The sequence below is a fragment of the Physeter macrocephalus genome, chromosome 9, assembly GCF_002837175.3.
Source record: "Physeter macrocephalus isolate SW-GA chromosome 9, ASM283717v5, whole genome shotgun sequence".
Lineage (NCBI taxonomy): Eukaryota > Metazoa > Chordata > Mammalia > Artiodactyla > Physeteridae > Physeter > Physeter macrocephalus.
This window is the reverse complement of record NC_041222.1, coordinates 41,123,715-41,150,923: the sequence shown is the minus strand read 5'-3', so window position 1 is coordinate 41,150,923 and position 27,209 is coordinate 41,123,715. Positions and strand designations below refer to the sequence as shown.

Sequence of the window (27,209 nt, the reverse complement as noted above, 5' to 3'; positions counted from 1 at the left end):
GGGAAAAAATTCAGATTCCCATTTAGTCACTTGATGGCACTTTGTGAAATCAGTTCATACTAATGTCCATTGGCATTTATTTATTAATATGCCAAGTGGGAGTGATTATGTGTCATCTGGTTATCTCTGTAAAAAATACTGTCCTAAGCTGACCTTGAAAAAGTCCATGTAGGAAAACGGTCTTCATTTTAGAGCATCCCCCAGCATTTGCTACTATCCAACAGAAATACACACACACACACACACACACACACACACGTGGGCTCTGTATCACTATGAGAATCCCTCTGCACAAATGCCCCACGAGGCTCAGCACTGTATTTCTCTCATTATAAACCACATGCTTAAATCTCCACGTGATGACACTAAATTCATTGGCTTTTCTCATGAGAGGGCAATAATTTCATTCTCTATTTCCAGGGACCAAGTTTCTGAATGATAATAGTGACATCTGATTTGTGTTCCCTAAATCTTCTCTCACCTGTTCCCTCACTCCTAAAATGGTTCTGTGTACAAGGCTTCTGAATACAACCCTCCCTGAAGAAAGTATACCAAGGTGAGGGGCTAAGAGAGGCCGTGAAGGATAAGTAAAAATGATCCTCAAGTAATGAGGCAGGGACAGTCTGTGCTCGAGTGCCCAGGGACTTGAGAGCAGCTAAGGGAAAGGGAAGAGTGGTGACCCTGACTCAGGGTGCCTGGCAGGCCTGGGAACGCTCAGGTGGCATGCCTGGCAGTCTTCAGAGGACATGACACCCTGTCCTCAGAGCTGAGAGCCAGGCTTGGCGTTGTTTGCAGTGTAGTGATGGAATGCCCATGACCCACTTCATGGAACCCTTCTGTGACTCTGGGCCAAGAGCCCACGGAAAGGGTGGAGTGGGGGAGGGTTGCTGGTTCAATCAGGTGGCCTCAGCAGATTGCTCTGCTCTGGTGGCCCTTTTGCTTTGGGCTGACCTCAGAGTTACCTAGAGCAGGTAGTTGTAGGTAAGTATAAGCCTGGCTGGCTTCAGTTGTAACAGTGACAGACTCTAAACAGATAAAGCATTTTAAAACATTTTTTCCATCTTCCCTTCCCATTTTTTTGGTCTTTTAAAAAATTCTCTCAGTTTAATGTTTTCCTTGTAAAACACTGAAGAAAACAAAAAATCAAAAGCCACTTATTGTCCTATTTCTTATACTTTCAACCCCAGGGATAACCACTACAAACAATTTACTGTCTATCCTTTCTATTTAAAAAGAAAAAAAAAGAAGTTGTACAAATAGAACTATACATGTACATGCTTTAATAAAACCAAAGAAATGGACTCAGTCTCTACATATTGGTCTGCAACTTGTTTTCCTTCAATGAAGAATAGATCAGGATTATCTAGCAACACCTTTACATATAAATCTATCTCATTTTTATTTCATTTAAAAAATTTCTAAAGTACAGCTCATAAGAGCCAATGTCTCTTTTATGGTGCCAAGGAGGGGGCCAAGGCATTCAGGCTCACATGGAGGTGAAAGGGTGCCTAAGTAAGTGTCTCCTGGTGCAGCATGGCTTGTGACAGAGCAAATGATACCTCCTGTGGTACCTGTGTGTGACCATCACCTTTGGATCTTCTGAGAATATTACTGTCTAGGCATGCCATCTCTAGAGGATCTGATTTAGCAGAATTTGGGGTAGGCCCTCGTCTCTGTATTCAAAAAAACAACCCATTATACAGAAGATTCTGATGCACAGTTGGGGCTTAGAACCACCCTCCCGAGTTAAGAGAATGCCCACTACCACTGCAGATTTGGCTTGGAAAGCTCCCACCAGCCCTCTGGTCCTCATAGCCAACAGGGCCTTCTGGACTCACTGACCTTGAGGCCTGAGTTCTTGCGCATCCGGAGCCGACCCATCCACATGTCCGTGAGCAACATCTGGCTGCATGTGTGTGCGATGAAGTCACGGTGCTTGGCAGCTACCGCGAGCTGCAGGCATGTGGCGTTGCTCCAGTTCTTCAGCTCATATGTCAGCAGTTTCATGGCCAGCTGCTCATCCTGCTTGTAGGACTGGTCCAGGAGCTCCACGGCCAGCTGGCCAAAGTCCCTGAATGAGAGAATGTGAGGAACTGTCTTTTGGCCATCTTGGAGACTTAGATGATGAAAGTGGGGACCCACTGGCCAAGCCACAAAGGGTGGTCGCTGAGTGGTCTAGTTGTTCCTTATGGGGTCTAGTCTGTTCATTCATTCATTCAGCCAACACCCATTAAGCATCTACTGTGTGCCAGATACCATGTTTAGAACTGGGGGTGTAAGTCAAATGAAGCACAATCCCTGCACTCAAGGCCCCCAGTTCAAGGCATATGGATGTGGAAGGCAGACCCAAAACTCAGAGTGCAGTATGTCTTCTTAAATGTGACAGACCTCAGTTCAGAGCTGGGCCTTGTCAACCACAAGTGTGTGATCTTGGACAGGTTACTTAAATTCTCTGAGTCTCATCTTCTTCAGGTGTAAACTATGCATCATAAGGGACCTACCTCTTGAGGCAGTTGAGAGGATGAAATGAAATCTATGTATCTGTATGTACCTCTGTATCTAGCACTGTGCACTGTAAATGTTAACTGTTTGTGTCCGCCCTCTGTGTGCACCATTGGGTTGATTCTGTCTCCCCTTGAAGTATTGGATAGCTCAAAAAACCTGTATCTGGGGTCCACCTTCCCTTCTCCTCCCCTGACCAGGCCATTTGCTAGGCTGTCCAACCTGGAGTTGTGGTTCAGCTCCTGGGAGATATCATCAACCATGTCATTCTCAGAAGCCTCATGGGCCATGGCTTTGCAGAGCTTACAGGCCACCAAGGCCTTGGCCATGGCCTCCTCGCCGTGCTGCCAGAAGAACAGGGCCATCTTCTGTCGCTTCATCAGGACGGCCCACACCATCAGCTCATGAAAAGGGAAAGGGAAGTGGTTGATCTCAGGGTCATCCAAGTCAATGTCCACCTCTTCTTCACGCTTCTTGGTTGTCTTTCTTCCTCGCCTCAAGGGAACATCATCCTGTAATTTTAGGGAAAAAAACATAGAGATGGAGTTAGAAATGAATCCATTCAATTCAGTAAATAGTTCTTGTATATCTACTACTGGCCCAGCTCTGGGATAGATACAGAAAAAATGAACTATCTTTTCCTAGCTTCTATTCTAAAAGAACTCACAAGCCCCTGCATGCCTAACTTTAAAACAAGTTATAATAAATGCATATGTACAGTCCTATGGGAACATGTCAGTGTTATACTTTAATTTTAGAACAATATTTTTTAATGGGCTTTTTTTTTTAACTTTTGTCCATTCTTTTCCTCTACAAGTAGGGTTATTTGTACCTCATGATGGACAGCACTACCCTTTCTGCTGAAAGGACAAGGACATCCTATACTTGCAATTGGATAAATGATAATAACCACATGAACAGAAGATGGGAGACAGATAATCTACCTTGAGTTTCTGAATACTTCATTAGATGCATTTGTGAAGAATTTCTGGTCTTTGGATCTGTTGCCATTTGTAAACACCCATGAATAGATTTCACTTACTGGAATTTATATGCTTTCTTGGTTTTCAAGTCAGTATTTCAAATAGGATTTATTTTTTTGTTTGCAATGCTAATATAACCCCATGATAGAATTTTCAAAGCTACTGTGACCTGCCCCCTCGACACTGGAAAAAATTTCACCTCCTTATTTTAGAATCATGTACTAAGCCCTACCACTGGATTGACCTTATATATATATTTTGAAATGTGTAATAAAGAGAATAAACAATTGACACTAATAATTTGAGCAAACACTTACCTCCATTCCCAGCAGTTTCAAGGCTTTGGGCTGTTAAAAAAATGTTATGCACAAAGTTACATCTTTCTTTATAGAGGTAAGAAAAGAATCCTAATGTATCTTAAACAGGTAATGGAACAAATCTATTGTACCATACAGCATTTATTCATTTCACTAAATAAAACACCACAGGGGAAACTCTTTATAGAAATTCTAAGAGAATTAGGGATTTAGTGATTTTGGTGAATTACAGAAAATGAGGAAACTGGAGAGGCATAATGAGATTGCCCAAGGGTAGAGCCTGCAGGTTTATAATCTCTTTTGTGGACCAAGATTTCTTCCATCATCCTAAAACCATCCCGCTAGGCCGACCTCTCCATGACGTCAAACACTTGAATGAACAATGAGACATTCAGTCAAACTATGAGATGTTTCCCAAACCTCTGAAAGACCTCTATTATCTGGAGACTTGGGATATTATTCAGAAATACTATATGTTGAGATGCTTCACACTGGCTATCTCTCTTTGCTGCTGTCCAGTAGAGCAAGGGTGAGTGGGACCAGAGGGGCATGTGCTGACGGCAAAAGGCACTCAGTGGCATGGAAAGTGTAAGCACACACAGTAGCACCACTGGTGATGCTGGGGATGCGCAAAACAGGCACAGACCAAGACGGAAGAGAAGGCAACTCAGCAAATTATAGAACAAGATGGAACTCATATAGATAAAAAGCTTTGGGGGGGTCCTCAATAATTTTTAAAGGTATAAATAGATCCCAAGACCAAAAATCTTGAAAACTGATGAGGTAGATAATAAGATTATTTGAATATAATTACTATTCTCTGATCATTTAGGTTCACTTTTTTTAAATGAGAAAAATTACTTTTTTAATATACAAAATGACTTATTTAGAAGTTGAACATGTCATCTCAATTCATAGCATGTAGAAAAGCTAAAAAAGGTTCACTTTCAATGCCAGTTTCTGGTTTGAATTGGATCTAGTGAGGAAAAGAAAGAAGTGTAACACCCAGTATATTCCTTTTTTTCTTTTTTCTTTTTTAAACAAATTTGATGGCAGAGGGAAGAAGAGGCAGGGCAATTGCCTTGTCATCTGATCTCCCCCTTGGAGATGAAAAAGCAGCCACACTCCAAATCTACCGCACACTAGTCCTCCCCAGAGTCCAGGAAATGTAATTTGCTGCCAGCCTCACCCTCTTGGGGCCAAAGAGATTGTGGTAGAGCGTCCGGAAGCGCTTGCGCGTGTAGTTGCAGCGATAAGCCCCTCCCATCAGGTACTCGATCACCAGGCCGATGTCTATCAGGCTGATTCTGTAGTCTGGGGGCAGGTTCCCCTATCAGGGAAGAACAGAACAAACAGACACATCCAAAAGACAGCGTGGTTTACTAGGGATTCTATTCCATGTGTTCTGTAACTATTTTAGAGTAAAATAATAATAATAATTAAAAAAGAAACATATGAATGTATTATTATTCTGGTTAATCAATTCACCTTAAAATAGATCCAACCGAAACCTGGATATTCTCGCTTGGAAAGAAGACATAAGTTAAATAAGAAGATGCAGTAATCGTCGGCAATAACAGAAAATCAAAATATTTATTCAAGTCTTCAGCTGGGGAGAAAAAAACACCAGTGTAGCAGAAAGAAACACAAGGCTAGACATGGCAAAGTCTACCACTCCCAGCCACTAGGAACTATGTTCCCCAGATACTCCCCCTGGACCCCCTCGCTGCTCTGCCTCTGACCCAGGCCTGTTACTGTCCTCTTGCTGATCATTTATTTCTTCACACTCACTAAATGAAGACTCCTTCCAGAAGATGATTGTGATTACCAGGGACTGCATCAGGTGAAATATGCTGAGAGCTCAAATATCCTTTATACAAAACTTCTACTAAACTTTTTTTAAAAATTGGCACCTTTTTAATAAAAGGAGAGCAGGATGGATGTCATGACAAAGTCCTTTATGAACATCCCCTGTGTTTAAAGAGAAAGAGGGGTGAAATAAGAGAAGTTTTATCAACGGCATATTTATTTTCTCAGAATTAAAGAGGTTTTTCATATTTTCTTTCAGAGAATAGTGCTTCTTAAGGACCTAGAGCTATGGTATAAGTTTAATGTTGTACATATAGATGCAAAAACAAGAGTTTTTATTATTATCTGCTCATTACTGGTTTCTACTTCAAAAGGGAGCTCTATAGGGTCTGAGAAAAATCCTTGTTTTTTTTTTTTTTTTTTTTTTTTTTTTTTTTTTTTGTGGTATGCGGGCCTCCCTCTGCTGCGGCCTCTCCCGTTGCGGACCACAGGCTCCGGACGGGCAGGGTCAGCGGCCATGGCTCACGGGCCCAGCCGCTCCCCGGCACGTGGGATCCTCCCAGACCGGGGCGCGAACCCGGTTCCCCTGCATCGGCAGGCGGACGCGCAACAACTGCGCCACCAGGGAAGCCCAAAATCCTTGTTTTGTTAGGTCAAGGAAGAATTAGTTCTGTTTGTGGGAAATTCTGAACTCACAGTGAGTTCCAAGGGGTACAACCGATCAAGTCTCACTGTCTGGTTTAGTTTCCTGATGCAGAAGTGTGCTCTATACCATGAATGGCAGGGGTACCACACCGTGTTGGAAGCCTGGCACACTGCATTCTTAGATACATTTTGGAGGGGCCTGAGGGCTTTGTCCACTTTGGGGTTTGTCTTTAATGGAGGATCCATCCAGGATGCTGTGTGAGATTCCTGCCACTTCACAGAAGTGGCTCATAATAGTGGTGGTTTTCCAACTTTGTGGCATCTGAATCATCTGATGAACTTGGTGACAATGCAAAGCTCTGGACCCTATCCTGCTTCGAGTATGAGACTCTATGCACTTTATGAGCTGTCCAGGTGATTCTGAGGTCTACTAAGTAAAGTTCAGGTGGGATTACACAGCAGAATTGGGAAATTCATAGTGTATGAAGATATCATTATTGCTAGGAAATTAGCTTATGTAGTTTTATTAACCGAAGGTAGGTTTTCAGTTATCCTTATCAGCTTTCCTATGGTCAACAGCAATCACTTGAAAGGGATTCAGGATTACAGGTGGCCCACTGTATCCTGCCATCAAACCTATAACTTCATATTTTTAATTGTTTTATTTATCTTTGTATTCCCAATGCCTGGTGTATGGTAGGCATTCAATATTTTTTTTTTGGTCAAAAATGTGAATAAGTAAAACACTGAAATTAATCAATGTATTTGGAATCAAGTCTCAGTTTGGGGTTCTTCAGTATTATGTTCTCAGTAACAACTAACTAGTTACAGTTTATGAGTCACTCCTGGGTGGGAAAGCCCCAGCTATCCTCAGGTTATCAAGAAAGACCAATTATCTGCCTTCTTTAAAAGGGAACTTAGAGAAGATTTATTTTAAGGTAGTAACTTTTTATGTATTGTCCTTTCCACAAACATTAAACTGAATCTAAAAATATTACCTGTGTAACACTTTTCCTCCATTATTTTGGGCAGGTTAACAAGACTGCACTTTCTGTATTGTCTGGCTCTTACTGGACGGTTAGGCGAGGCTATTATTTCAAGAGTAGAAGAACCCCAGAGCTTCTCTGGGCACATCTGGGTCAGCCTCATCTCCTGTGCATTTGGCTCCTACACAGATGACCTCCAGAGGAGGCTCACCCCATCTGTGCTATCTTCCTTGGCACTGTGAAGCTGGCAGGGCAAAGAGCACTGGCTGCGAGTCAGTTGCTCTGGACTCTGTCCACCTTCACAAATCATCCACTTTCCCTCAAGGCCTCAGTTTTCTTCCCAGTAAAAGGGGCTGAACTCCATGCCCTTTATGGTCTGTAATGCTCAAGTACCAGGTTTCAGAAAAATCCCCAAAAGGTTTATTGTGATGCTACTGAACAACAATCATAGTGGGTCTATGAATTTGTGCCTATTTTTAGTCTTGTAACAATTTTCCAAATTTAAAATGTGGGTAATAGTGAGCCTAACACCTGTATATTTCCTTTGGAGAAACCTATGTGTGAACATCAGTTTGAATTCTAAGAACAAGAACCAATATTGCCTGAAGACCAATATTGAATGGCAATATTTATGCTTTTGAGGTCTCTGTAAGAGTGGGTTGTCAGGAAAGTGATAATAGGAAAATTCAAAATAAACAAAAATTTTAGAGGGGCAATACTTTTTGCAAATGTTCTGCAAACATTGGCAACACTGTTTTGCAAAATTATATGCAAATTCATAAAGGGCTGATAGGCTTACATATTACCAAAGAAGGTGCTGGAATCTTCTTTTCCTAGAAATTTCTTATATAAAGCTTGATTATTTTGGAGTGATTTTTGTATGATCTGGTCTGAAGTAGGAGAAAAGATTCTGTGACCATTCTGGGTTACTGAGCTTTGAGAGATGGCCTGAAAGGAACTGGCCTGATTTCTGTTTGACTACAAGGGGGCGATGGTCACCTAATACAAGGCAATGAGGGTTCTCTCTCTGTACTTCAATTCATGCTCTGAAAACAGGCAATGTGGACATAGTTACTTCTAAGATCCTGTCTGTTTCTAAAGGTCCAGTTGTTTGATCACTACCTGGAAGGCTGCTCTTATTTCTAAGCTGCCAGGTCACTGGGCAAAGACCCCTGTCCAGAGCTTCCAGAGCTGATGCAGTTTCTAATAATCTGCTGGAATTTGGTTAGTAGAGATGGAGGCTTAGAGAAAAGGGAGGGTAAAGGGTTAGACAGGGATGGGCTTGTGCTCATAACATCCACCTCCTTTAAAAAAAAGCAGAGAAAAATGCCTCCTCATGTTCCACAGGTAATGTCCAAAAACCTCTGGAGGAGTCTTCCTTTGCTTGGCTCCTTTTCGAATAGGAAGTCAATATACTGGAGTAATATTCATTCTGCCTGCTGTTTCTGTTATTCCCTGCTCCCCTTTTTGGTAATTACTTTGGTAACTGGTAAAGTCTGATCACTTATTTCCCATTTCATGCCTTAACAACACATAGCAAGCCACAGGATTCAAATAATTTGATCCACAGAGTAAAAGAGAGAGGCTTGGATCCATGGGTAGGTAAATTTTTACAACTTGAAAATATTGTCTCCTTTTTTTTCATGCCATGAGATATACTCTGAGGCTAAATTTTAATCCATGCCATGCCTAAGGATGTCTTTTAATTAAAAGAATAACTTAAATTCACTTATTAGATCTGCTCTTCTAAATGCACTCTGTTTTTCAGATGTCAGCTCATGATATCACTATCAGATTTCAGCTGTTTAGGAAACTTTTTTTTTTTCTTTGAAACTCATAACAAGCCTTCAAAGAATACTGTTTCCTTCTGACGTATGCAAGGTATAAAATGATAGCTGGTTGTCAGATTTACCAAGGGAGAGTGGGGAAAAGACCAACCTGGTGAAAATTCATGGGAAAAGAGGACATTCCCTCAGTGTTTGGCATGGCAGGAGACTGGGCAACCAATCTTTTAAAAATTAAGAATGCTTTTGCAAATTTGCATGAATTCAGCAGATGGAGTTATGAAAATGTCCTTTCTTTCCCCAAAGTGTGTCCGAAATGCTTTTTAAAATTCGGCAAAGCTCTGGGTCTTGATTCCCATATAAATGAATTTTAAGTTATCATAATTTCACCACTACTCTTACATAATACTCAAATATCACCCTTCTTTGGTGGGGAGGGATAATTGAGGCAATCTGAAGTATTAGTACATTTAATTTAAGAAAGAAAAACTACTACTTTAAAACATACAGAGGCACAAATTGAGCAGACAGTTAGCTACTAAAATGGCAAGTTAGATTTCATGGAAAAGCGGACAGACTCAGGCCACTCTGGTTTAATATGAGAGTATTGGTACATCCAATGGATTTATGCACGAGAAAGGTTCAGGGAACTGGGTTGGCTGATATTTTAAATTTCTGATTGATACTAACTCTACCTCATTGCTCCTAGATTGCTCCCTTGATATAAATAATTTAAGATTTTGAAACTAGCTTGGGAGTAATTCTCCACATTCAGTTCTGTTGGTTCAAAGGATAGTTGGACTTAGAGATATGCTGGTTAACTTAACGATGGTTTGATAATTCCTAAATGCATTCTCTGGGTTCATAAGTTATTTACACTTTATTTTACAGACATATTATAAAACACTACGTTTAAGGTCCCGAACTGTGTTTCTAATTTTTGAACAGCATTCATTTCATACTAGGGCTTATCACTTACTGATTAATTTTTGTCATAGATTAAATCAATTAATATGTACATAAAGTCCTATAATCATAAAGCACAAAGCACATGCTAATTATTATGTTCCTTAATTTTGAAAACTGTTTAAACTGCCCAAGATTTTCTTAGCATTTTAAACCTAGTTTTTGTAGATTTTGCATATCTTATTGGCATAAGTTGATGGAAGTCATCTGGAACCATCTGAGGAAGATGCTTACCAATACTAATTTCTCTCTCATTCACTTCTTAAAAAAACACAAACAAAAACCCCTCATTTTTAGCTACTTTCATCCATAAAACATAGACACTTACAGCTCCTTTGGCTACCATTGTTACTCTTTCTTGCTCTCCAATAGTCAGACACTCACCTTTATCATAGAAATAAATGGAGTCTGCATTTCCTGCCCCTATTTCTTCCCAAGGGAAGAAACTAAACATAGGCTTTTGTTTCTCCCAACCATACTGGCAGTCTCTTTTCTCAAGAAAAAGGATAAATTTTTCCTAAGCCATTTCAGTACTATCCTGAGTGATTTGTTATTTTCTTCCCGTTACTAAATTAGTAAGTAAATGAATCCTTGTATAACTATATTCTTGCTCTGGTATTTGGATCACACTTGAAAGAAAAATAAAACTGCTCCTAACTGATAGTCCTCCCAAATTCTTACCATCCTGTCCTGTCTTGTTAGTCTATATTATTTTTGAGGTATACCTTTAGCTAAGAAGTTAAAGAAAACCCTACCTTAAAAATACTCTACATGCCTTCCACTAAATGTAAGCAAATATAAGAGGCAGCTAACGGAACTTCCGAAAAAAGAAAATGATATGCAAAGCAAAGTCCTACGAGGAAGACAACCTATTAGGAGGGATTTCAATCATTTATATTCATTAAAATCTAACTGCAAAAATCTCTTTGAAAATCAGGCAAGACATTGAGAAAGTTGGTGATGGAGGTAGATGAGTGACTTTATATGAAGGCTTGGCCTGCCCAGTGGCTGGGACTAAGGGACAAAGGCACACAGCTGTCTCTTCAGAAAGCATCATAATTCCTTCAGTGACACAGACTAGATTAAGGTGAGGGGGATATTTTACTTATTATTTTAGAAAAACTCAAAACATTTTGAGTTTTGAACATGAGCAACAAGTACCTTGGCAAAGAATACATGCTGGGTGTGTACATCTAATCTTCTGAGATACTTCTGTTTAGTTTCCAGGCAATTTTATGCCAAGATAAATTAAACAAAATAGGAAGACTTGAGGAAAAGAGAAATGGGTTTGTTGAGGGCAGGTATGTTTACGGCTTGAAATGAGGCAGACCATGGAAAGGTGTGATCTTGGTAAAATATACAGATGGCATAGCATCTATTTCCCTTGCTTTGAAAGAATTACAGGATTCACTCACTCACACGGATGAGATATTTTTCAGTAAGGTTGTGCAGAGACGGGAGTAAAGTTCCCAAGGGCCTACAGAAGGAGGTTTTTTATTACTCTTTATTCATTATCAGCAAAGGTCCAGCTGGTTAATAGATATATTATAATCAGCCCCAGAGCCTTTCGAAGGAAAAATTAGTAAGTGGCTACAGGACACCTAAAGGGTAGTTCTAGCCTATGACTTCCTATGAGATGAAGGAATGGCACTCTACTGTGCCACGAGGGAAGCCCGACACTCTACTTTTGACCTCACTTTGTAGCTTTCTCCAAGTATGTCCTATGGACTTCGGCAAAGAATTGCTACCAACTGGTAGGTGGGTATACCTGTGTATGTGTGTGCGTGTGTACATGTGTATGTGGTAGGGGAAGTGCCACCATTTATTTTATCCTTTGGTGTTAAAACATCACTTTCTGGGAACCCTGCCAAGAGTTCAGAACTGAAGCTACCTCAGAAAGAGATTGTATGGGGCAGAACAAGCACTTGGTTAGGATTAAATTGTAACCTCCCTTTGCCTCATTTTTCTCATCTATAAATGGGAATAACACTATATAGTAAAAAAAATAAAATAATAACTCTACTTCATATATTTGTTGTGAAGATGAAATGAGCTAAGACACATAGAAGGATTAGTGTCACATATCTAGTCATCACTAAATCTTAGGTACCATTACTTATGATTATGATTATTAAAGGATTTGAGTTCTAATTCTAGCTCCTTACTAACCATTCAATACAGTTCTCACCTCCTTGTGTTTCAACCTCCTCATTTTTAAATTGGGCATAAATCTACTAGATCCAAACCAACTGGCTTTTTTCCCCATCTAATTTGATGATGAATGTGAAAAAATATATTGGAGAAAATAAAGTGTTAGCAGAATGGAATGTATATATATGTTGTAGTCTCTGTTTCTCTGAGACTTTTTGGGCTACGCTTAGTATATGCTCTGTGTCATGCTAGATGTGGCAGTGATACACTGTATCAGGAGCTAGTAAATAAATATACCTTTCACGGTCAGTTGGATAGCATGGAAACGAGTTCCCCAAATAGTGAGGAGCACATGGAAAAATACAGGTAATGGCATAAATCCACACGGCGTTGGGGGAAAGCCTAGGGTTCCACTAACCGAAAGCATTATGTCCAATGAAAGCATCTAAAACCATGGAGACTGGCGATAAAACCACAGCTGCATCATAAGCAGAGATGTCAAAGTTAAAAGACATACACGCACACTGTGTCCTGAAACAAGGGGTCTGGCAGGGACAGGAATACTCTGGCAGCTCATGCAAAACAGGCACTTTCTAATCACAGGAAGCAGTCAAGACAGGGCCTCCGACCTGCAGTCGAGAGGGTTCTTACCTTTTTGACATCCCTGACCAAGTGGTACAATGTGTTTGAGGGCCCATGTCTCTGAAAACAATAAAGAAGAATCAAATGGTTTTGCTAGTCAGAGGCTCTCATTGGCAAGGCAACAAGGATCTGGAAGGAAGGGTTCTGGCTGGTGGAGGGGAAGTTCATTAAGATGAACCTTGTTCTAGTTGCTCAGTTGTACCTGTCTTTTCTAAACAAACACAGTGGCAGGTTTTTGGACTGTGGCTCCTCAAGAAAAAGCATTTGAGGTTCTAGATTCAAACTTTGCAAAGAAGGCCATCAACTCTGTTGACAGCTGGGCCAAAACATCATTCAAGAGGCTAGTTGTGCAGCAGGGGGAGACAAAAGGGTCAGTTTACTGCGTTAGAACTACAATTTGGCACACTGCCAATCGCAACTTGTTTATTACCCATAATGAATGAGAAACTGGCTAAAGCAGGGTTTGGCAGACTTTTTCTGTAAATAGCCAGATGGTTAATATCTCACACTTTGTGGGCCATACAGTCTTCATCGCAACTGTTCAACTCTGCCATTGTGCAAAAGATCCTTACCTTTGCTTAAGGTAAGAATAAAGTGAAGTGGTTTGCCATTCTCTTGTCTTTCAGGAACAGGAATATCAGATGAAACACAGGATGCCTAGTTAAATCTGAATTCCAGACAGTCAATGAATGACTTCATTTTGTTTTAATTTTCATTCATTTTATTAATTCTTAATGTTGAACTTTATTTGTCATATTGACGGCCTTTTTTTTTTTTAATCTGTTTTTAATTTTGGCTGTGTTGGGTCTTTGTTGCTGTGTGCAGGCTTTCTCTAGTTGCAGCGAGCGGGGGCTACTCTTTGTTGCGGTGCACGGGCTTCTCATTGTCGTGGCTTCTCTTATTGCAGAGCATGGGCTCTAGGCGCGCCGGCTTCAGTACTTGTGGCACGCGGGCTCTAGAGCGCAGGCTCAGTAGTTGTGGTGCACGGGCTTAGTTGTTCTACAGCATGTGGGATCTTCCTGGGCCAGGGATTGAACCCCTGTCCCCTGCACTGGCAGGTGGATTCTTAACCACTGTGCCACCAGGGAAGCCCTGATGGCCTATTTTGTATTTCTTTTTAGTATTCATGTATTTTTTATGTATCCAATTAAAAGTTTTAAATGTAACTATATCTCTTAATCTTTTGATTTACAGCTTCTTTTGCTTTTATGTTTCCTCATCTTTTTTAAATTGAGGAATAATTGACATATATTAGTTCCAGGTGTACAACATAGTGATTCGATATTTGTATATATGGAAAAATGATCATTACAATAAGTCTATTTAATATCTGTCACCATACATAGTTCCTAGATTTTTTTCTTGTGATATGGACCTTAAAGATCTACTCTCTTAGCAACTTTCAAATATACAATACAATATTATTAACTATAATCACTGTGCTGTATATTACATCCTCATGACATTTATTTTATAAATAAATTTGGAATTTTGTACATTTTGACCAATAACAATGAATAATTTTGAGTATAAGTATGTCTTGTGCAATATTTGAGACACACTAAAAATTATTTGTTCTTTATCTGAAATTCAAACCTAACTGGTAATTCTGTATTTTTGTTTGCTAAATCTGGTGACCGTATTGGAAGATCTTGAACAGTGATGGCAAATCCTTAAGCACTGTTGGAACACATTCAAGTATTCAAGACAATCCCTGTGTACTGCCTCAACTACTGGCCCCTTCAGGTGGACATACTCATCAGAACTCTTTTTCCACTGAGGGATGAAGTATTGTGTAGGGATTAAACATGCAAACTCTGGAGTCAGAATGCCTGGCTCCAAACCTGACCCTGCTGCTTACCAGCTGTGACCATGGGCAAGCTGCTTAACTGTGACTCAGTCTTACTATCTATAAAATGAGGATAATACTACCACTTATCTGGTAGGGCTGTTGTGAGGATTAAATGATGAAATGTTTATAAAACTATTAAAATAGTGCTAGGAAAATGTTAGCTATTCTTATCACTGAGGCCACTCACTGTTCCATAATCCTTTTCAACAGAGTACTCTAGGGAACATTGATTAGACTTGACTGGAGTGATGAAATCTATTGGCCTTTCTTGATGTATAACTTTCCTACTTACTTCTTTCCAATCATTGGAATAAATCACTCTACTCCCTTGATTCTCTAATTTATATGAAGGCCATTCAACTCTGTGTTTTCATTTATTTATTTTACTGAAAACCCCACTATTATTTTTTCCCCAGTTTTACTGAGATAAAATTGACATGTAACATTGTGTAAGTTTAAGGTGTACAATGTGATGATTTGATGTTCATATATATTGTGAAATGTCTACCACAATAAGGTTAGTTAACATATCCTTCACCTCACTTAATAACATTTTGTTGTTGTTATGGTGAGAACATTAAAGCTCTGATCTCACAGTAACTTGCAAGTATACAATATAGTACTGTTAACTACAGTCACAATGCTGTACATTAGATCCCTGAAACATATTCATCTTATAACTGAAAGTTTGTATCCTTTGGCCAACATCTCCCCATTTCCCCCGCCCCTTGGCCCCAATATTTTGGAGGAACCTCCATATTGTTTCCTATATTTTGTTCCCTTGTCTAATATTAGTTAACTGTATATGCATGAGTTTATTGCTGGGCTCTTGATTCTGTTCCACTGGTCTATGTGTCTGTTTTTATGCTGATACCATACTATTTTGATTACTGTATCTTTGTGATATAGTTTGAAATCAAGAAATGTGATGTCTCCACCTTTGTTCTTCTTTCTCATGATTTCTTTGGCTATTCAGGGTCTTTGGTGGTTCCATGCAAATTTTAGGAATTTTTTTTTCTATTTCTGTGAAAAATGCCATCATAATTGCATTGAATCTATAGATGGTTTTGGGTAGCATGAACATTTTAACAATATTAACACTTCCAGTTCATGAACATGAGATATCTTTCCATTTATTTGTGCCTTCTTCAATTTCTTTTATCAGTGTCATAGTTTTTGATATATAGATCTTTCACTTCTTCGGTTAAGTTTATTCCTAAGTATTTTATTGTTTTTGGTGCTGTTGTAAATGGAATTGTTTTCTTTATTTCTTTTTCAGATAGTTCATTGTTAGCATACATAAATGCAATTGATTTTTGTATGTTGCTTCTGTATACTAAAACTTACTGAATTTATTAGTTCTAATAGTTTTTTGGTAGAGTCTTTAGGATTTTCTGTATACAAGATGCTGTTATCAGCAAACAGAGACAATTTTCTTTCTTCCTTTTCAATTTGGATAAAAATTTTTTATTGCTTTTTCTCCTTTTTTTTGGCCTAATTTCTCTGGCTACGACTTCCAGTACCATGTTGAATAGGAGTGGTAAGAGTGGCACAATTTTCCTGTTCCTGATCTCAGAGGGAAAGCGTTCAATCTTTCACCAGTAAGTATGATGTTAGCTATGGGTTTGTCATATATGGCCTTTATTACACTGAGGTGTGTTACTTTTATACTCAATTTGTTGAGAGTTTTTACCATGAAAGGATGTTGAATTTTGTCAAATATATTTTCTGCATCCACTGAGAAGATCATATGATTTTTGTCTTTCATTCTATTAATGTGATGTATCACATTTATTAATTTGCATATGTTGAACCATCCTTGCATCTAGGAAGACTCCCACTTGATCACGGTATACCATCTTTTTAATGTGCTTCAATTTGGTTTGCTAGTATTTTGTTGAGAATTTTTGCATCTATATTCATCAGGAATATTGACCTGTAGTTTTCTTTTCTTGCAGTGTCCTTATCTGGCTTTGCTATTATGGTAATGCTGGCCTCCTAAAATAAGTCTGGGAACATTCCCTCCTCTTCAATTTTTTTTGAAGAATTGGAGTTAATTCTTTAAATGTTTGGTAGAATTTACCTGTGAAGCCATCTGGTCCTGGGCTTTTCTTTGTTGGGAGGTTTTTGATTCCTGATTCAATCTCCTTACTTGCTATTGGTCCACATGCAGCCTTGGCTGATGGAGTGTACTCATGTAGGTGCAGGGTCTTGCAGTTCTAGGGTCTTGCATTTCCACAGCAGTGGCAGTGTGTGTCAGGCCAGCAGTGTACAGGTGCACAGCCAGAGGTGCTAGCTTTCAGTGTGCACAGCAGTGAAGGTCAGCCATGGGGGTCTAGGCTGGGTTCTTGCAATCGTGTAGCCACAGAGGCCTGGGCTGGCTGCTGGTGTGGACCCCAGGCGCCAGCAGGGGTGAGGGGAGAGGGAGTGGTGAGGGGCTTGGGGGACTGGTGTCTATGAACGCAAATATCTGTAGAGCAAAAGCCAGTGAAATCTGCAGGGGTCTGTGGCAGCTGTGCTGGCTATTGGTTTCTTCACTGGTGAAAAATGCCAGGGTCCTCTGCAGAGCAGGTCCCTGGGAACCGTGGTTACTCAGCCTTCAGCCTGGCTGATACTGTGTTCCTAGCTATCACAGTATGTCTCAGCTTTGCAGGTCTCTGGGCGGGGTGAAACCGAAGTGTGCCCTTTGTGCAGTGCCCTGAAAGGCTCACTGGTTCTCTCTTTTCTAGTGAGGGGAACTATTTCTAGCTGAGGAGCTTCCTCTTGGCACAGAGCTGTGCTGGCCTCAGGGAACAGGGTGATACAGACACAATGAAGCTGTTCTTCCTCTCCTTTTTGTGTGGTTATTTTCAGATATTTTTTGTTCCACTGTTTTGCTGAAGTTTCTTAATTGAACTCCTGAGCTCTCCTAGAGATGTCTTTGTCTGTGGATAGCTGTCTAATTGTTGATCTTTGGCGGGGGGCAGCGGGGGGGATAGAGGCTGGGTCTCCCATTCTGCCATTCTGGCCTATTATTACTGAAAGTCTTAGAATGCAGAACTGAGAAAAATCTGCAGAGAAAACAGAAACGTGGGGTCATTCCGCTAACTTGTTTTCTACTTCCAGCAGTGGGAATGTTACAGAGCCAGGGTGGCACCAGCTAATACCTATCACTGGCTGGAGACAGGTCAACAAGCTCCATCTCATTTGTGCTGTGGGTGGTGGGACAAAGAGGCACTGTGACAAATGAGGGGAAAAACAGTCTCTGAGAAAGAAGCTTTGGTTCAGTACTGGCTTCTTTCTTTACTTAGAAATTTTGTGATCTTGAATAAGCCAATTCTCTTCTTGGCCTCAGTTTCCTCATCTTTAAAATGGGGGAAAACAATATCTACTCTTTAAACTTCATTGTATTTTAGTATCAGCTCAGAGCTGATGTACTTAACTCACTGGATACTCTCAACAACTTCATAAACAGTAGGTTTTCTTTTGATTACTTCTTGGTATCCCTAGTGAATGAATTAACAAATCATTATAAAACAAAACAAAAAAAATCTTTCTGTGTAACTCCAAACAAGAGGTTTTTACATTTTATCCTATTATAGTGGAATGAATGAACTTCATAGCTCTGAGGATAACAAGATGGTGCAGGATAGTTAATCAGTCTCCTTTGATGCTTGGAGTTAAATCAATCCTCCTCTGCTGATTGCCTCCAACACCTTCTGGGCTTACAGAAAAAAGTGTGTTCTAATTTCCAGAGCCGTATGCTTTTGTGTAAGAACCTGAGAACATTACCTTTTGGTGATCACGTAACTTTCTGCTTCGTAGATGCTGACAACTGAGCAGTTAAAACAAGTGGATTCTTGGTGACTTGGTGTTTGTTGTCTATACAGGTCTAAGGGAGCATTTGTGGAAAATGATCCATGCATTTGGAGGGGAGGGCAGGGACTCACAGACATGGGGGGGGGCAGGAGAAAGTAAAACAAACAAACAAAAAAAGTAGAGAAAATAAAATGTGCCTTAGCTTGGTCCTACCGTATTGTACAATTCCTCTAGTCTGGAGATGGTGAGAAAACGGTGCATGCTTACTCCATTCTCTATGAGTAATTTCACAAAATCCACTCTGTCCAGAACTAGGGCATCCAACATGGCTTGCTCCAGAGACCCCACCTGCAAATCAAGTCAGAGTTAGTCTGACCCAGGGTCTAAGGATGTAGTTCTCTGGCATTCTCCTGAACAGTTTAGAAATGGATGCCTTTGACATCTGGTAAACCTTCAGCACCCCCAAGAACATGCTAGCAAGAGTTTCCCAACCCCACTGTTGGGACAATCACACTCTCTCCTGTGTTTTGGGGCTTGTCTTTGCAAACAGAACACAAAGATCTCTAGTTCCAAAAGCTATTTCTTCCTTGAATCTCTTTTTTTGTTCTAGATTCTGAGAAGGTGCAAGGGTTTACAAGGCTTTCCCTCTTCCAACTCTCTGACCAAACTTCTACAAAACCAGTGAAGTGCCAAACTGAGTACTTTACTGTCTTCATTGTCATCTTCCTTAGGCTCTAAATTGGACTCCTGGCTGACCTGAGAGGAGGGATCCTAGTAAACAGACCAGAAAGAGGCTGCTCTTTTTTTTTTTTTTCAGTTAAGTGTTACTACCTTGTCTTCACCTCACCCATTTCTACACGGAAGCCCAGTAACTATTTAGGTCATTTGGTCTGTTTACTAGGGTTTTATTTAATTTCTTTCACAAAAATTTCCCAGTGTCCAGATTCCTTGACAAACCTTTCCACACTAGCAATTCATTTGCACTAAATGAAGCCAGAGTTTCAATCCTAGGCAGAAGCTCTCTGGGGCAGAGGAAGGGTTAAAAAAAGACCTGTACATGAAGGTGTTGTCCTGCAGTGATTCCAGGCACAGAAATCAAATCCCAGACTGTTGGCTGCCTCCTGGGCATACAAGCATACACCACCCAATGGCCAATTTTCCAAGCTTTTATTTTTGGTAGAGCCAGTTGACGGAAACAAACCAAGAACAGTTATATAAAGCTTTGGTTGCCTCTGTATTGTTCTTGGGTTCAGGGAGGACCTGTGCTCAGCCTCCAGGACCAGATGGCACCGGCACGTGGAAGCCTGTATCCTAATTCTGTATCCGAAGGTGCGACCCAGCCCCACACCAGCATGGGGTGCCACCACACGGCAGCAGAAACCTCCGGAACAACCAGAAACAAACTGCTAACTCTGCTCCTTCCTTAGTTTTAATTAACACAATTTTGTCTTATATATATATTTTCAGGCATATAAAAGAAATGGCATTAGTTGCAGCTAAACATTGCTATCAAAGGCCACTCAGAGAGATGGAAATGTTTGGAACATTTGGAGCTGTGCTTTGTCATATCTTCCACCAGATGACAGTGTTTTCCTAAATATAAGAAAGGGAGCTGAGAATGAGGACAGCTACAAAGGAACGTTTCTATCCTAAAGAAAAAGCAGTGGTTTCCTGAGCCGCTCTCAGAGATTCCTTAAACAAATACCCTTGCCCACGCAAGCGGGCTTTTCAGGGGTGACGACATATACTCTACCGGCCACTGTTGCCCATAAATAAAGATCTGGCTGCGGGCGATGTCGACTCTGTTCCACGCTAAAGCTAAGCTCAGTTGGTCTGGGGCCGAGGCATTGGCTCCTGTGTGTAGATAAGTAGGAAAGAAGAATGAGAGAGAGAAAACAGCACTCAGTTATTATACCAAGAAGACCCACTCCATCGCTCTCCCATCCACCCCCTCTTCCTGGAGAGCAGACTTGGCTGTACAGCAGGGGTTCTCATACTTGGCCCCATTGCCATTTTGAGCAGGATAATTATCATGTCTTATATATTGTAGAATATTTAGCAGCATCTCAGGACCCAGTAGATGCCAATAGCACCTCCCCCACCAAGCCATGACAATCAAAAATATCTCCAGACATTGCCAAACGCCCCCAGGAGTGAAGGGAGACAATATTAACCCGACTGCTGCTCCACAGCTTTGCTAGTCAAGGTGTGGTTCACAGGGCAGCAGCAGCAGCATCACCTGGCACTTATTAGAAAGGCAGAATCCCAGGCCCTACCCCAGACCTACTAAATCAGAATCTGTATTTCAACAAGATCCCAGGTGATTCCTATACATGTTGAGGTTTGAGAAGCCTGCTCTACAACACATTTTGTTTCTGCTGGCCAACCACTGGTTTCAAGGCATCATTTGAATTATATATTGCATGGTGATGGTGCCCTTGTCAAGAAAGTGAGCCAGCTTTAACACTCTATTGAAAAAGAGTTAAGAAGATCTTTTAAGAGAAAGGCAAACAAGAGGCTGAGGTTTACTTTGATTTGTGAGTAGAAACCACTGAACAATTTTTCAGTTTCCCATTATTCTCCAGACTCTGTCGCTAGATCTGCACTGTCTACATGTGGCTATTTAAATCTAAACTAATTAAAATTAAATGAAAACTTTAATTCCTCACTCACAGTAGCCACATTTCAAGTGCTCAATAGTCGCACGTGGCTGGTGGCCTTTGAGTTGGACAGTGCAAGTACAGAACAGTTCCATCATCACAGAGATGGTTTACTGGGACAGAGCTGGTCTAAATCAATGTATCCTGTCCATAAATGCAACCTGCCAAGCAGTGGGATGTGAGATTGAGAATGAAGAGAAAAATGGGCTACAGTCAGAGGATCTGAGTCTGCCATTTCACTGCTGTGTGGCACTGGACCTCTCTAAGCCACTGTTTTATCATCTGTAAAATGGGGACAATAAAAGTTATCCTGTTTACCCAGCTGAGATGTGAGACTGAAATGGGATTCTATAAATGAACTCACACGTGAACAGGGTTATTTCAATTCATCAACATCCTTGGTGTATTGAGCAAGAGACATCCCTAAATATTTGCCAGACTTCATGCTGCTGGATGTCCCACCACCAGGGGAGCAAGATAAAGAGATGACACTCTTTCCTGCATCAGATGTTTTCGAATGGCAAAGTATTAGGCACATCCACATGTGATCATATGTAATGTCCCAAATAATCCTGGGAATTTGGTCTTACTGTCTCCATTTGACAGATGATACTGAGGTCCAGAGAGGTTAAAGATCAAACAGCTACTAACAGAGGGTAAACAGAATAAGCATTCATTATGCCAGAGGTGAGATTCAGACTCAGTGAGTTTTCCCTTCATTTTGTCCCTGCTGATTCTGATGTTTGTGAAGGAAGGAGGGATAGAAAATGCTGATGCTACCCATTCCTCTGGGTTCTTCATCAGTGGAAGCCCAAAGCAAGGAGCTGGGGATATGGCTGCTGTATCAGTGATTCCCAATCTCTGCTGTACATGAGAATCACCTGGGAAGCTTTTAAAATATCCCTGTGCCCAGGTTGCACCTCAAACCAGTCGTATCAAGGTGCCTTGGGTGGCAAGCCAGGCGCAGATAGTTTTTAAGATCTCCAGGTGTTTTCAATGTGCAGCAGAGTTTGGGGACCACTGTGCCATATGTTTCTTTCCTCTGCTTACTCTTACCTCTTCTCTCTGGGCTTTGAGATAACGATGTGAAGAATTAGGTAAGTGAAGTGTTCTCTAGATGACCCCTTCTCAAATTTGAGCATGCATAAGAATAACCTGGAGAGCTTTTTTTTTTTTTTTTTTTTTTGCGGTACACGGGCCTGTCACTGCTGTGGCCTCTCCCATTGCAGAGCACAGGCTCCGGGCGCGCAGGCTCAGCGGCCATGGCTCACCGGCCCAGCCACTGCGCGGCATGTGGGATCTTCCCGGACCGGGGCATGAACCTGTGTCCCATGCATCAGCATGCGGACCCTCAACCACTGCACCACCAGTGAAGCCCTAGAGAGATTTTTAAAACACAGATTCTTGGGCCCCACCTCCAAAGATTCTGATTCAGTACGTCTGGGGTGGGACCTGAGTCTGTATTTCTAACAAGCTCCCAGGCAATGCTGAGGCTGATGATCTAGGGCCACCCTTTGAATAACAAGGCCCTAGAGAGCTGCGGTGCTATGTTCCCTTCATAGGTCAAAAGGTCAAAGAGCATTTCTATTCTGGTGTCCAGATATTGATGGGTTCAGTATAAATCACATACTTGTAGTAAATTAATTAGGAATTAAATTAATTGGAATGATAAATATTAATTCAGTTTACATAGGGATTTTTCCATTAAGAAGAGTATTTCTTGTCTCCTCAGGTAACAGCAGGGACTGCAAGCTCATACCAGGGTAACTGATGTACTTAAGCGATAAATAGAACGTGTCAGAACGTACTGTCAACATTTTGAAGGAGAATGAAAAGTGAAGGCTCAATGGAGTAGCATTTGGAAAGGTAGCACTTTATGCTAACTTCCAGTTAAGGAAGCTTAGCTGCCCTATTGGTCCTTGCTGACCTGCTGTAATGGTTTAATCATTCCCTTTGCCATTTGTATGCCACAAATTTGTATGTCACCCAAGTCAATAGTAGCCACACAAATCTGAACAAGAACACATAGCAGAAAGCAGTCATTGAGGTCAACGTGAACTGCCTGAATGTAATTAGGTAAGTGTCAAATGAAAGCATGAAACTGATGAGTCTTGACTTTTCAAAAATTGAAAATATATCACTCAAGATTGGTGCTGGGTGACAGTTTGAATCAGTGGTTCTCAACTAGGGTAATCAACCATTCTAGTTTGCCTGGTATAGTCACAGTGTTAGCACTGAAATTTCTGAATCCTGGGAGACCCCTCAGTCCTGCACAAACCTGGATGGCTGGTCACCCTATTCTCAACTGTGGTTGAACACTGAAATTTCCTGGAGAGTTTAAAATATACTCATGCCTGGGATGTATCCTCAGAGATTCTGATTTAACTGGTCCTGAGCACTGCAGTTTTAAAAGTTTCTTAACAGAACTAGAGGTTCTTAACAGCTTTTAAGAACTAGAGGTTCTTAACCTCATTTACACGTTAGAATTGTGAAGACAAGGTTAAGAACCTCGAGTCTAGATATTATATGGTCATTCATTCACTCATTTATTTATTTATGTATGCATTCAAAGATATTGACCTGGGCTTCCCTGGTGGCACAGTGGTTGAGAGTCCGCCTGCCGATGTAGGGGACACGGGTTCGTGCCCCGGCCCGGGAAGATCCCACATGCCGCGCAGCGGCTAGGCCCGTGAGCCATGGCCGCTGGGCCTGCGTGTCCGGAGCCTGTGCTCCGCAACGGGAGAGGCCACAACAGTGAGAGGCCCGCGTAACGCCAAAAAAAAAAGAAAAAAAAAGATATTGACCTCATGCCTTCTCATATGGCAGGCACTATGCCAGTATGAAGACCAAGGTGGATAAGACAAAATCCTTTGTCTTTAGAGAGCTTACATTCTAAAGGAGAGAGATCTGTAATTAAATACACTATTTCATGCAATCATTCATTTATCTGCTCAACAGATATTTACTGAATACCTTCGGTGCCAGGAACTGTTTTAGCACTGAATGTCTGGTGGTGAACAAGATATCTAAGGTCACTCTTTTCACATGGCTTACTACTTACTTCTACTAGGGGAGGAGTGGCACTCAGAAAATAAATGAATAAATGAATTAATAAACAGTACACTTTCAGAACGTGTAAGTGCTATGAAGGAGCCACGTCATTCCCAGGATATATAGGGCCTGTGTCTATATGAAAAATTTGAGTCATTCCAAATCAAAGTGGCAGTAACATTCTGGCAACCCATTTCATATGATCCCAGGACAAAAGTATTGTGCCAGTCAGCTGGAGTGATCTGCCGGCCAGGCTGCCCTCCTGAAACCAAAGCTGGACACGGAGCCACTGGATAACCTCATAGCACAAGTCTGGGAGTACTTTGGGGCATCTGGTTCATCCCGTGTGGGAAACGGAAGTTTCAAAAATGCCCTGAAGTATTGAAATGGGTCTGGGGTCTATGCAGCTCCTGGTGTCAGCTCAGTCCCTGCCCTCCCCACCATATGGTACTACAGCCCTAGCTGGTGTGGGATCCCAGGTGGCCATGGAGAAGGCCCTTGAAAGCACAGGTCTAAGGATGTTACTGATAATGATCAGGGTGGTGGAGCTGCTCTGTTAAAAGGAGTGAACAGGAGACCCGCCCAAGAGAAACACTTGAACGGAGACCTGAATGATTAGAAAAAGCCATCATGTGAAGAATTGGGGGAAAAACATTCTGGGAAGAGGAAACATCAAGTGCAAAGGTCCTGACATAGAAATGAAAACAAGTAGGTATAAGACATTAAAATATGGTTTTATTATTTCCTCTTTCTGCAGGTATTCTTCCCTGAAAAAGTAATGGCCACACTTGGTTTTAAGGGATTAGTTCACTAGACAAATGAGAGGAAGAAAAGTGTTCTAGCAAAGGGAATCATGTATGCAAAGATTGGGGAGTTAAATAACTCAGTGAATTTGGAAAATTCATGGGGAGACATTGAAGATTCAATGCTTGGGGTATAGTATGAGTTAGAAGCAGAGAAAGATGAAGCTAGAATAGAAAGACTTATAAATGATGTGGAGGAGTTTTGTTTTATCCTGAAGTCATGGAGAAACTACTGGAGGACTCTGTCTCAGAAACAACGCAGTCAGATTTATGACTTAGGAAAATCACTAGAGCAGTGTGAAGGATGGATTGGAAGAGCAGTGGACTGGAGAAGCAGTTAGGAAAGTTTTGCAGCATTCTAGGAAAGGGATAATGAGAACCTGAAGAAGCAGCTTTGATGGAGGGATATTAAGAAAGCAAAATTGATATCCTTGGGGGAGATTTAAAGTGGGGAGCAAGAGAAGTCAAATGTGATCCCCCATCTCCAGCTTGGGAACCCAACTGAGATTGGCAATGCAAGATAAAACAAGCATTTGGGGGCAGAAAAATTTCATTCTTTAAGATGTTGAGCTTAAATGCCTGTGGTACGTCCAGGTGGGAATGACCAGAAGCCACTAGATATTGAGGTCTGCGGCAGGGGAGGGGTCAGGCCTGGAGATACAGATTTGGGAAACATTAGCATGAAGGTGACAAGAAGAAGAGAGCAGAAGATGGGTAACTGAAAAACCAATATTTAAAAAGTATGGGGCTTCCCTGGTGGCGCAGTGGTTGCGCGTCCGCCTGCCAATGCAGGGGAACCGGGTTCGCGCCCTGGTCTGGGAGGATCCCACATGCCGCGGAGCGGCTGGGCCCGTGAGCCATGGCCGCTGAGCCTGCGCGTCCGGAGCCTGTGCTCCGCAACGGGAGAGGCCACAACAGAGGGAGGCCCGCATACCACAAAAAAAAAAAATTAAAATAAATAAATAAATAAATAAATAAATAAAAAGTATGAAAGTAAAGCAAATGTTTAGAAAGAAAGCACACACACACACAAAAAACAGAGAGATAGGAAGAGAACTGGAGATCACGGTGTCCTAAACTATGGAAAGAGAGGTTCTCAAGAAAGAGGGGATGGTCAATAGGGCAAGTTCTGCAAAGAGAGCAAGTGAAAAGACTGGTCTTCCTTCTTCACAACTCTTCTCATTACTGAGCACCAGCTTATGCATCTATTAGTTTATTATTTATTTCCTTCACCAGAATGTAAACTGCAAAAGGTCAGGGACTGAGTCTTCTTTATTCACTGTTGTATTCTTAGAGTCCAAAACAGTGCTTGGCACATAATAGGTGTTTAATAACTATTTGTTGAATGAATAAATGAACCCAAAAGTGTGCACTGCCTTTGGCAATTAACAAGTCCTTGATGAAATCAGTGTGTGCACTGTCAGCAGAGTACGGGAATGGAAGCATGTCTCCTAACTCTTCCCTCAAGGAAATTATGATCTAATAACAATGGAGGTGGAATGGAATAAAAGGAGAGATATGACAAGTGTACAAATCACTGTATCAAAGAACAAAGTGGTATGTTCTGTAAAAGGTATACAAATAAGTCTAGAGCACTTCCTGTCAGTTAAGTCAGAGCAACTTTAAGGAGGAAGTAGAATTTTCTGAGAGATGGGGAAGGATGAGGGAGACTTGAACAAATGGAGTTTGTGGTAGGCTGAGTGATGCCCCCTTCTCTCAAAGATGTCAATGTTCCTGATCCTGGGAACCAGTGAAGCTGTTACTTTATATGGCAGAAAAATTTTGTTGCTGTAATTAAGATTTTGAAATGGGGAGATTGCCCTGGATTATCTGATGGGCCTTATGCAATGTAATCACAAGAGTCCTTAGAAGAGGAACATAGGGGGATCAAAGTAGTAGTAGGACTTGTGAAAATGAAAGCAACAGGGTGGATTGATTCAAGGTAAGAGCCACAAGTCAAGGAATGTAGGCAGCCTCTGGAAGCTGAAAACGGCAAGGACATGATTCTCCTCTGAAGCCTCTAGAAGGAATATAACCCTGCTAACACCTTAATTTTTAGACTTCTGACCTCCAGAATTATGAGTAAATTTTTGTTATTTTAAGCCACTAAGTTTGTGGTAATTTGTTATGGTACCAATTCTCAAACTTTAATGTGCCTATGATTTACCTGGGGATCTTGTTTAAATGGTGATTCTGATTCAGTTGGTCTGGGATGGGCTCCTAATTATGTTTCTCTAGACAGCAAGCATTAATTAGTTTT

General features: G+C 41.2%; 1 protein-coding gene across 14 annotated transcripts in view; it reads right to left on the bottom strand.

Annotated features, from left to right (window-relative positions):
* The window catches only part of TRPM3 (transient receptor potential cation channel subfamily M member 3), an 832,361-nt gene that overhangs the window by 80,793 nt on the left and 724,359 nt on the right, over positions 1–27,209 (bottom strand). For 5 of the 14 annotated variants that reach the window (XM_024126887.2, XM_028493881.1, XM_055087145.1 and 2 more), the window contains 8 exons: positions 20,189–20,289; positions 18,649–18,783; positions 12,795–12,845; positions 5,291–5,326; positions 4,992–5,132; positions 3,803–3,832; positions 2,725–3,014; positions 1,843–2,071 (listed from right to left, as the gene is read on the bottom strand). In XM_024126887.2, the coding sequence (XP_023982655.1) occupies positions 1,843–2,071; positions 2,725–3,014; positions 3,803–3,832; positions 4,992–5,132; positions 5,291–5,326; positions 12,795–12,845; positions 18,649–18,783; positions 20,189–20,289 (1,013 nt within the window). The remainder of the gene's footprint in view (positions 1–1,842; positions 2,072–2,724; positions 3,015–3,802; positions 3,833–4,991; positions 5,133–5,290; positions 5,327–12,794; positions 12,846–18,648; positions 18,784–20,188; positions 20,290–27,209) is intronic. The other 9 variants (XM_024126889.2, XM_028493883.1, XM_024126891.2 and 6 more) reach the window with 3 other exon arrangements.